The sequence below is a fragment of the Bombus affinis genome, chromosome 1 (assembly GCF_024516045.1).
Source record: "Bombus affinis isolate iyBomAffi1 chromosome 1, iyBomAffi1.2, whole genome shotgun sequence".
NCBI lineage: Eukaryota > Metazoa > Arthropoda > Insecta > Hymenoptera > Apidae > Bombus > Bombus affinis.
This window is the reverse complement of record NC_066344.1, coordinates 12,583,769-12,594,530: the sequence shown is the minus strand read 5'-3', so window position 1 is coordinate 12,594,530 and position 10,762 is coordinate 12,583,769. Positions and strand designations below refer to the sequence as shown.

The 10,762-nt window shown below is 47.6% G+C and overlaps 2 protein-coding genes across 10 annotated transcripts in view; both read right to left on the bottom strand.

Moving 5' to 3' along the window:
* The window catches only part of LOC126921174 (serine/threonine-protein phosphatase 4 regulatory subunit 1-like), a 147,789-nt gene that overhangs the window by 39,371 nt on the left and 97,656 nt on the right, over positions 1-10,762 (bottom strand). For 2 of the 9 annotated variants that reach the window (XM_050732494.1, XM_050732533.1), the window contains exon 1: positions 2,527-2,833. The exons of the other annotated variants lie outside the window; for them this stretch is intronic. In XM_050732494.1, the coding sequence (XP_050588451.1) occupies positions 2,527-2,831 (305 nt within the window). In that variant the 5' untranslated portion in view covers positions 2,832-2,833. Of the gene's footprint in view, positions 1-2,526; positions 2,834-10,762 lie in introns of those variants that run through there. 9 annotated transcript variants of the gene reach the window in all.
* Positions 1-10,762, bottom strand: part of LOC126921427 (uncharacterized) — a 98,950-nt gene that overhangs the window by 20,481 nt on the left and 67,707 nt on the right. The gene's annotated exons all lie outside the window — the stretch shown is intronic.

The window sequence follows — 10,762 nt, the reverse complement described above, 5'->3', positions numbered from 1 at the left end:
GCGAGAAGCGCGAAATAATTTAGCGATCAAACGCAGCCGCGGGACCATTACGCGAGAAGCGAGAGTCGGACTTGTCCGGGAAGGCCAGCAGCCGTAAACACGACGTGGCGCGACGCTTTTATTGCCGACATGCTAACCACGATCGCGTATTTAATCAACCCGGGCTTTGTTGGACCGAAATACCCGCGAGTCCGGGGCCATTTTTGAACGACGCGTTTCCAAGAAACGCCGCGCCACTGCGTCGAAATCGATCGTAAATCGCGGTCATCTCCTTACCATTTTTTCGAAACAAATATATAGAACGCTTTCGTCCGATCTAGTCTCTACCATAGTCTTACGATTCTCCTTCACTCTATATGACCGGAGATTAACGTTATATCCCAATGGATATTAAGATTCAGGACAGTTTTTAGATATTTGGTCTGGATATTCGATGTAACGTTACTACTACCTTTAGCGTGTGACACGCAACGTAAACCGACTTAAAATCAACCCGAATCGATTCGCGTTCTCGAACGCGCTGTAACAAGTTCACGATACATACGACGAATATTCGTAGTATCAATATTTCGCACTTTTGAAGACGAAACCTGTACCGTTCTGTAAACCAGAAGATACGATCTCAATATGGCTGTGCCTGTTTATTGCGGCAAATAGCTTCCATTTTCGTTTTTAGGTGAAGGCATTTTTGAAAAAGGGGACTGAAAATGAGGAAGAACCCGATGCTGAAACGATAGAAAATACGCGGAAGAATAAACGACAGAGGTACCTAGAGCGAGAAGAAATCGAAAGGAAAGAGATCGAGCAGGGAAGCCGAGTGGATATCCTCGCTCAGTAACGTGGGTACTATCGTATATCTTCCCACAGGAGGGCGGGAACGTCGTCTCGTAAGGGGAGACGGCAGAAGGGCGAGAAGGGTCCCACTAACGCGCGACCGCCGACAATAATGCGGAGAAAGGGCACATGAATGCCTCGTGTTTGCACATGCGCGGGAGCGATGAACTTGAGAAGAAGGTCTTGCCTTCGCTTCGCCTCATCCAGCCTTCCAGGACACTTGGTCCCAGTTCGTTTTCCACGTCCTGCCACTTTCTCACATATTCCCATGAAACAGACACAGATATATAAATGAACAAGATGAACCTTTGAAACATAGCGTAGAAGTAATTTTCTCAGTTTGATCGAACGCGGGGCTAGAGTATCAACAGCCACGCGAACAAAGCCACGAAACTGTCGCCGTTCTTGTCCCGAGGAAGCACGAAACACGGTGGTCGGGGCTGGAGCGGTCAACTTCCAAGACGACATTCCACCGGTACCTGTCCTTAACTCAGCCTCCTACAGTTCGCATTCGCTGCGATCGACCCACCTAACCATAATAGCACGCGTGCACACGCTTGTATATCGTGCTCGATCCCTGCCAACGTGAAGATCGAGATCGGTGAGAACGCCCATGCCGTGCAACAGGAAACGTACATACCGCTTCCTCGTACAATTTTATCTCGCTGCTCTCTTTCATCGCATTTTACGGAAATAATTTTCATCCGACGCCAGCGATAAAATAATCGGCGATGTGCGTAATTCGTTGGGAAATACCTGCACGGCGAATCGAACAAATACGGTCAAGCGGTAAAACGAAAATGGCAGGCATCGGGTATTCAGGAATGCGATAAATACGATGATGCAGAGGCTGCACTCGGATGTGCGCTCGCTCGCGCGCAGCTGCCATTGAAAGCAACCGTCCGAGACGTGATTATTCATATGTTACGCAAGAAGTTATATTTGCAGCGTTGAAATGACGGCTTCGCGTTTCGTTCGATCGTAGCCTAACGTGATCGACCCCGAAATTGGTCTCTCTTTCTCCCTCTCTTTGATATTTGACAAAAATGACGAGGAGAAAAATAGTGTAGGGCGCTGCCTTATCGGAAATGAGAACCGCTGATGCGCGGCCGCTGTGGCTGCGCGGGCGTACGCTGCCACAGGAAATATGAATGTAACGCCGAAAATTCATTCATAATAAGATCTGGCTACTCGAATATACCGGGGGCGTGCTATTTGAATTTCGGATTACGGGTCCGGTCGTTAGCTGGACGCGGAGAGGGGAGAATCGGTGGGGGAAGCGAGGAGAAGAGGTTAACGAGATCCGCCGATAAATAACACGGTCGTTTTCCTAAATCGTGAGAATAATGGGCCGGTTAGGAGAGGCTTACGCGCGCGCAGTTCGAGTGGGCCGCGGTGTATGTTCAACGTGTGGGATTCGATCGAGAATTTTTATAGATAGATTCTACCGAAATCGTTGCGAAGACCAAGTATAAAACGCGAGTAACTATGAAAAATACGAAATAGAAATCGAAGAGTAACAGATACCACGGGTACAAGGTTTTTTCTTTCTCTACATTCTATTTATCGCGGATAATCTGTGGGAAACTTCGTAACGCTACGATCAATTTGTTGCGTGTTAGATGGTCGATAAGGACAGAGTAAATATTTATTTATACGTCTAAATATATATGCGTGAGTGCGAATACGTACGTTTTGTCGTGATGCTCTTCGTATCGAGGGGTAGCACGCTGCGAACTCGCTCGATGGACGTGACGTTTGCGCATTTTTTTTTTCCCTCGCTTCACCTTTACTCGAACGTACGGTAATATATCCGTGGCGTGCCTGCTTCCCGTATGGGCCATCGAACTTGGAACGCACTGTAGAGGAGGAGCCGGGGCCCGTATTATGGGAACACACACGCCTGAACACGTGTGTCTCACTTCCTGCGGCGGGCCGGAAGTCTCTATAGTACTATGGCGCACCGTAGTGTAGCGTGACCACGCTACAAGGGCCATTACTACCTCAATGGCAAAAAGAATGGTCCAATTACCGGTTAAAGCCACGTTGCTCGTCGTTACTCCTTTAATGCGTTTTTCGGGGGCGTGTACATCTCCACTTTCCTCCCGCTTCTTATTTTCCCTTTTTTCCCTCGAACCTCGCGCGTCTATTACTGCTTCGGTGTTTCCGTCGCGAAATTTTACTCGTTGCGGCTCGTGCGTATTCCTCGGCGTTGCTTCACGTTCGCCGCGTAGGAATGGCTTGTACACGTTCCCGTTTCTTGTTTCGACGAATTTCGCGATATGTGCTCTATGAACGTATATCGAGGGACGCGTCCACGTTCAACTCGCTTCGTGCCATAAATAAAAGCGTTCTCGAGTGCGCGTAAGACGCGAAAAGAGAAACCGGTAGAGCGATTTCCGGCCAAAGGTTCCGCCATTGCGCCTACTTCACGTTTTCCATGTTCCGATATCTTTCTCGACCTCGCGTCGTTCTATCGGATTGACTCTATTTCGTTCAAGCCACGTGGTGCTTGGTAACGCGCCTATTCTTTCCGATCCGTCCTTTACTCGAAGCATCGTCGACGCACTCATAATACCGTATATATCCGTTTCATCGTAGCAAAGTCGCTCGGACGCTACCCTCTTTGTATACAAACAACACGGATCGTGTATTACTACATACGACATGTGGCCCGAATTTCCTCGGCGAGTTCGCCCTTGACACCAACCGCACGGGATGTTTATCCAGTGCGTGCAGGCCGACACTCGCGCACACGCGTACACAGCGTTCCACCATGGCCGTGTGCAGTGCGAAAGAAAGAGAGACGGGAAAGTGGATCGACGCGACGGAGCACGGTCACGAAGAACACGACACGACCATACCGCGGCACGGATCGTACCACACTGAGAGTGATCGCTGGCGCGTCACGCTCACGGCGATGCGCAGACGCGGGCTGCGCACACGCTGCTGCGCACGACGCGGCGGCAACCAGCCGCGATGTGCGCTCGCATTCGCTAACACGCACTCACGCATGCGCGATGCACGCACCCACACGAACCTGGCTCTCTACATACAACTACTCTCCTCTCTCCTTCTTTCTCTTTCTCTTCCTCTACGTATACGCGATGCGTTGCCGCGGGTGGTAGAGGTCCGTGAACGGGCAGGGACGAGGCGGGGAAAGGAGAGAAGAAAGACGGAGAGAGGGGTGAAACAGACCCGTTAGTTCTCAGAAGTGGACCGCCACCGCTCGCCGCCAAACAGACCTGTAACCACGTACCGACCGTGGTGGTTCTCTTTCCCTTGCCACCACCGGCGTGCTTGCTTTCGGACCTACTACTCTCTTCGCTACTCTTACGTGTCTCGTGACACGCGAGAAACACGGACGGAATTTGGTACTTGCACGATTTGGAATTTTCGAAATTACCAACTCGAATGTTTTCCCTTTTATCTTCTCCGTCGTTATTTCCATCGCGTTATGTCTCTTTCTCTGTTATTTCTCTACGTATATATTTTATTTTATAGCCACGCGTTGGATATATTCACGCGTAGCGCGATAAACGGACAGGCGCGCGAGTTCTGTCGCAAGCTGACCGACCGACCGGCCATTGATTAGATACAAGTGTTTACTCGAGTGACGAACGCATACCGATGTCATGTGTTTTTCACAGAAAGCAGATGGAACGTCGGAGCAGCGAGGCCCGTAAATATACCGACGTCGATGAAATTGGGAGAAAAACCGGTTATCGCCTCTCTACGGGTGAAAAAAGAAAGAAGAAACGAAAGAAAGGTTACACACAAGCAGCGTGTGTGGGAAAGCATCGGATGCAGGCGGGAAGGGGGCGTTTCGCCGAAACGCGACCTCGACTTTCGTCTAGTTTTTCTTACCGAGTAAAAGTGGCAAGTGGTGGCCGGTCTTATACCCATCGGGGATCGACATTTCCTTTCTTTCACGGAACGGGGGCAGCGTCGTGGGTGGTACACACCACGTATAGCGTGCGCACCAGCGAAATGAGAAAGTTGCCTCTCGTGCGATCTACAATTAACGATGTTTCGGCGGCTCTCCTTACGAAAAAATATTCCCAAACTTTGCTACTACGAGTTTTTCTTCTATCGATAACAAATTTTGTCGATATGACGGTTTTCTCGTAAAATAATAGCTTTACGGAACATTCTCGCGACGAAATGGAGTGACCCGATGACGACGACTGCTGGAAAGCGTAAAATTCTTTCAACCAAATTCCGTTGCAGAGGGATCGAGACTCTGGGTTTCGTGCGCGCGTTTCATTCCGTTCCTTTTCTCTCACGACGATTCCCGAGACACACACGGGCGGTCTAAGAACTGCAAGATTCATTAACGGTTCCTTGGCACGGAGGTGGGCACGCGTGTGTGTACACCGGCGTGCATTCCATCGGTTGCGCTCGTGTGAACGACCGTAAGGTGTACTTGTACACAGAGACACCGGGGAGGGAACAGAGATCCCAGAGATAGATGTCGAGTGTGTAAAAAGGAAAGAAACAGGAGAGATAGAGAAAAGAGTTATACAGGAGGAACGAGAGAAAAAGAGGGAGAAGGAACTAGCGTGTACATATTTGATGCGCACGGTTCGCCTGCTAGACGGCAGACCTTTTCTATCGTCATCATCGAGGTACGCAAGGAACGTACGAGAGTTATTAAGGTCAGTGGTGTAGCGACGATCGCGACGTATCCCGGAGATACACCGGTTACCGATTTCGTGTATATACATTTATATATCTACGTATATTATTAAGATTATTCCAGCTTCGCATAATCGGGTCCCACCGTATAGTTTCGAACTATAATCGATGCAACGGTAATTGGACGCACTGTACCGCACGTAATCCGGTTCAAACTGATCGATTTACGGCAATAATAACGGTTATAAATAACGTAGACCTTTTGCTCGTGCAACGTTCCGATTGTTTCGCCATCGAGCCAATAGAAACGGCGCGGTCTAATGCAAAATAACGGCCGAGGAGACTCATTTCGGTTATTAATCGTAGTCGATTAATCTGTCGGTTCGTTGTTCGACGTTCACGTCCACGTCTCCGTCGTGCGTTTTTTCTTCGATAATTGGAAACCGTGTGTATAAAAATCGATTTATCAATTTTGTCGATTTTTTCAGTCTCGCAGACATTTTGTCGGTTATTATATAGGTTTATCTTTACGTATACTTCGAGATGGGAGCAGAAAGTGGACCGCGAGACGGTTGAAATCTCATCCGCGAGATATAACTGGGATAAGCTAAGCCCGAAGGCGAAGCTAAAAGTTGCAACTTTGTCGTTACGGCTGATCGAACAGCGTGTCCAAACGATGTTGCCGACGATCGAACCGGGAATTGCATGTAATTTGCGATCGCTGCGAACGGATCGGATCCCGCTTCGCCATCGAGACTTTAATAACTATTCGGCTCGTTTTAACCTTGCAATTTGCATCTCGGACAACAATATGGCATGGTAAACGTGACCACGCATCGCTGTCCATTCCATTTCGCGTTTCAAAACGATATACGCGTGTATCCTCGTTATGCGCGTTACGTTGCGACGCCTATGCGAGGAGATCGCGGAGGCGCACCTAACCTATAAAGAGACACGGAAACGTGATGGAATGCGCGCGAACCGAACGCCTGCGTCACTCCGCATCACCGTTTCATCATTCGATACCTCTTTTCCATCCCACTATACGTTATTTCTCCTTCTCCGATCAATTTCAGATCATTAGACTATAATCCTTCTCTAACCTGTTTCATTAGATACCACTGTTCCATCCCACTGTACAATTATTTCTTCTTCTCCGATCAATGTCAAATCATTAAGATCTCTTTCAACCTGTTTCATTGGATACCATTTTTCCATCCCGTTATATATTTTTCAAATTATCAGAGGACAAATAATATATTTCTCATTTCCTTCGTATCTACGAAATATTTGCATCAACTCGAATACGTCGACCGCACTTAATTTCGAAAGGATAACTACCACCTCCTGGGAAGTTATCCGACAGTCATCTTACATTCAACAGATTTAAAGATTCGTTCGATTTATAATCCAAATAAAGGAAGAACGGCATTATCTTAGAGAATAACGGCAAAGTGTCAACGACGTTAAATATATATAACGAAGTATTTGAACTTCGAATTCCATGCAAAACAAATTTGCTTCATCTTTTCCATAAAACAACATTCGTTTCGAGGTATCGGCAAATATTTTTCTACGCGCAAGCGAAATTGCATCGCGAGGTATCCCGTGCAGAAGAGAGTCGAACGAGCCCAAAACCGGGCAAGAACTTCGATCGTGAGTTGTTCTTCGTCAAAACGTGGTACAGGAGGAGAACGAACGAAATGAGAGAATAGGAAGCAGAAGAGAGAACACGGAGAAAAGATTTATCCGTGGGATGCGTGACGACGAATGGAGAGAGATTCGCCCGATGAATCACTGCACCGCGAGCCGTCATTCTCCTTCTCTGGTGGTTTGTTCCCCCTTTCCGTTCCGCAGTTCTTCCACCTGACACGCCGGGGCACTTAAGGGAACAACGACACCCATCCGCGGCCAAAAGGCAAGACGAATGCCCGCTATCTTGGATTTCGTAACGGACAGTCGCCACAATATTTCTCGACGACCCGTTGTCGCTTCGCGCCTCACGGCTTTGCTCGCTCGCGTGTCGTACAGGTGACATCGCGCCACCTCTTTGCTCGCGTAAATGGGACGCGGCCGTTTCTGACGTGCACGGAGCTCTATATTTATGGAAAAGGGTGCCGGAGGAAGTGCGCTGAAACCACCGGGAGTCACCACGAAATCTATAAACGTTCGACGACCACCGTATCGTCAAGGAGCGAATCGAGTTTCAGGCGCGAGCCCAGATAAAGGGGCGAAAGCTGGTGCTAGAACGGAAGTCGAAGGCGTTCACGTTCCAGCGGCTGTTACGAAATGTTATTTAACTCGTTCGAGCCTCGGCTATTATTATGAGACGATCTCAGAAAGTTAAAACGGTTGGAGGTTGGGCGGAGTTACTCTTTGTTTGATTTGACCTACATTGTGTAATTATGTTCTTTAATTATTCTTGAAAAGTTTCGATTTTAAAATAGCGAGAACTTTTTAATTTTCTTGTCTCGTCGGCATATATACTTTCGCCCAAAAGCCTCAGGATTTAATAAAACTTGGATATTTCGCGTTATGAACTTTCGATTATATCCATTGTTCTAACAAACTTGTCGATATATATATCGATATATTATTTATCGAATGGAACAAACAAAAATAACGACACACGTAAACTCGTCTATAATCCTTTGCAATAGTCCGAAGACTTGTAAGAGGCAGTGGGTGTATATCGTCGATTGTCAAAGAGAAAGAGAACGAAATTTAAATGCGCGTAGACTAAACTCAAAGCTCAGCCGTTTGTATTCGATAAATACAACACGTAAACCGATGTTGATGTCTGCCCGCTTTATTTATTCACTACCTATCGCTCCAATTCTATACAATGCGATTTCATCGACACATTTTTCATAGCATCGATATCGATTTCTTTATAAGCCATACATGGTGTGCCATCGAATGTTTTGAACGCAACAGAAACACATCGTACGTGGCGTCATCAGCCTCTCGGCTTGTGATTCGAAACGGGCCGCGGCGTTATCAGTTAAGAGAAGCCGTGTTGCTGTTGCAGGCAGACGAACACGGATAGTAGAAGAAAACACAAAGAGAAAGAGAAAGGGGAGCGGCAGCAAGCAGCGATGGGTTGCACCCGCGGGGCCAATCACGACGACTCGTGGCGCCTTAATTGGTACTCGCACGCGTGGCTCAGGCTTAAGAGTCGGAGCGAGAAGCAGATGCATCCCAAGACGTTCACAACAGGAAATTCCTCCTCCCTCGCCGCTCCTCTTCTCACATTCCAACTTCTACGCATATTTATGCGAGCCGTCCTTCCTTTCCATCTGACTTCTGGAACCCTATGTATCTCTCCTCCTCCGCCCTTCTGTTTCCCTCCCTTTCTCGTTTCCCCATCCGTTCCTCGTGTATCCTTCTCGTCGTAACGTGCGTTGGCACGCACAAATAGATATCCTCGTGCGACGACGCGATCGCTGGCTGCTCGGCTCGACGCGAACCGGGGGATTCGATGAATGGACCGAGCGCCGGACGAGGGTAGGGTTGGAAAAGAAGGGCGTCAATGAACCGAGAGTTGCGTGAGCGCAATTATCGTTCGTAGCACGAGCGATCGCAGCTTTCTCCTCTCTTTTTCTCTCTCGGAGGGACGCGGACGTGGTGGAAAAAGAGAGGCAAGGTATACAAGATCCGAGAGAAGATTTCGAATTATACGTGAACGTATAGGGGTGTTTATCTCGTGCGAGCACGAGCTCCCATTATTCGCGTGCATGACGGTTTCTTTTTCTTCCGATTCTGTTGGCATGAGAGACAATATCGCGATGACAGGATGACGCAGTTTCCGAGGTTGACTACGTTTTCGTACAACGATCGGGGAATAACCGTTCGAAGAAAATTCGCCTGCGTTTCACATGCCACATCCTGATAGCTTCCATCTTTTTTCTATCTCAACTTCGTTACCTGCATATACAAATATCAAGAAACAAATAACTTACTCCTGTAAGTTACTTTGTCGTAAGAAGACGATATAAACGCAGCGAATTCTAAGAGAAATTTGACTTACGAAGAAATGTAATTTATGCAGTCGATGGAAGATGATTGGATTGGGAAGATTTGAAATTACAATCGATCGGAAAACAGTTATTGGAACGTACTGTAGGAGATTTCTGTGGCTAATCGAGCGGCACGTTGTGACAGTGACATAGTAATTTGCATTGCGCGAGGATCGATGAGGTGCAGCGAAAGATACGCGACTGACACACCGACTTCGGTGAATGAGTCGGAGGAAAATACCAATGAGTGGAATTATCATTGTGTAACTGTGCAGAGAAAAGGCGCATGCGTCGTGTTTCCTCTTCTTCGTGCTTATAAAAGCCTACACGCGTACGTGGAAAAAGAGCAAGAGAAAAAAACGCGAAGGGAAGACAAGTGGGACGGCCGGTGTATTACAGGCTGCAAACTAATGCTGTATATCTGTAAACGCGTGCGGTTATTGTTACGTCAATACTCGCGGGCGTGGATACGCTCGGTGATTTGTGAAGCCATCCGTGTTCGCGCGGACTAGAAACTACCGTAATTTGCCCGCTATTTTTCTCGCTAACCATTTCCTCTGAATTAGAAACAACTACGTTTCAACTACACTGCTATCCAAACTATTGCGACTCTGTCGCGAATGTAATTCAACGATAGAAAAGGCCGTCCAAACATAGTGTAGCAACGATCGCTTTGTTTCACCTAAATTCGAATGACTCACAGCCCTAGCACTCCCCTACTACTCGCTATCTCCAGTTCAGCTCCACCTAAGCTTAATAACTAGACCCAGCGAATGTTTATGCAAATTCACGTTCCTACGAACGTAACTAACAAAGCGAAACTTGGATAGAAATTTCCTTCAGCCAGTACGTATTGTAACGAATGTCGTAGGGACTTTGGATATTTTATACATTTCTACGTGTCGTAAACGTCGCTTGCAACGTACTTGTAAGCGACAAAGACCTCTGTCTATCTATTCATTAGATATAACAAGACTAAGCGAGAAATTGGCGCTTCTCGTTTGATCTCGCTAGATCCGATCTTTTCGCCCTCGTCAACATTCCCGGAAATACTTGCGAAAGAAAATCGCTCGTGCCTCGAGAATTACAATCCGCGCTTCTTACATACTCGACTTTAATCGGCCCTACTGTAGTAAATCGTTCCACGAAGCAAGCAGCACAAAGGAAAATTCTTTTATCGTGAAAACACGTAACACGTTCTAACCGTGCAACGTCAATAAACCCAAGCGCCATCGTTCGCGAGTGGCCGGCGTCGTTTTAACGATTCGCGC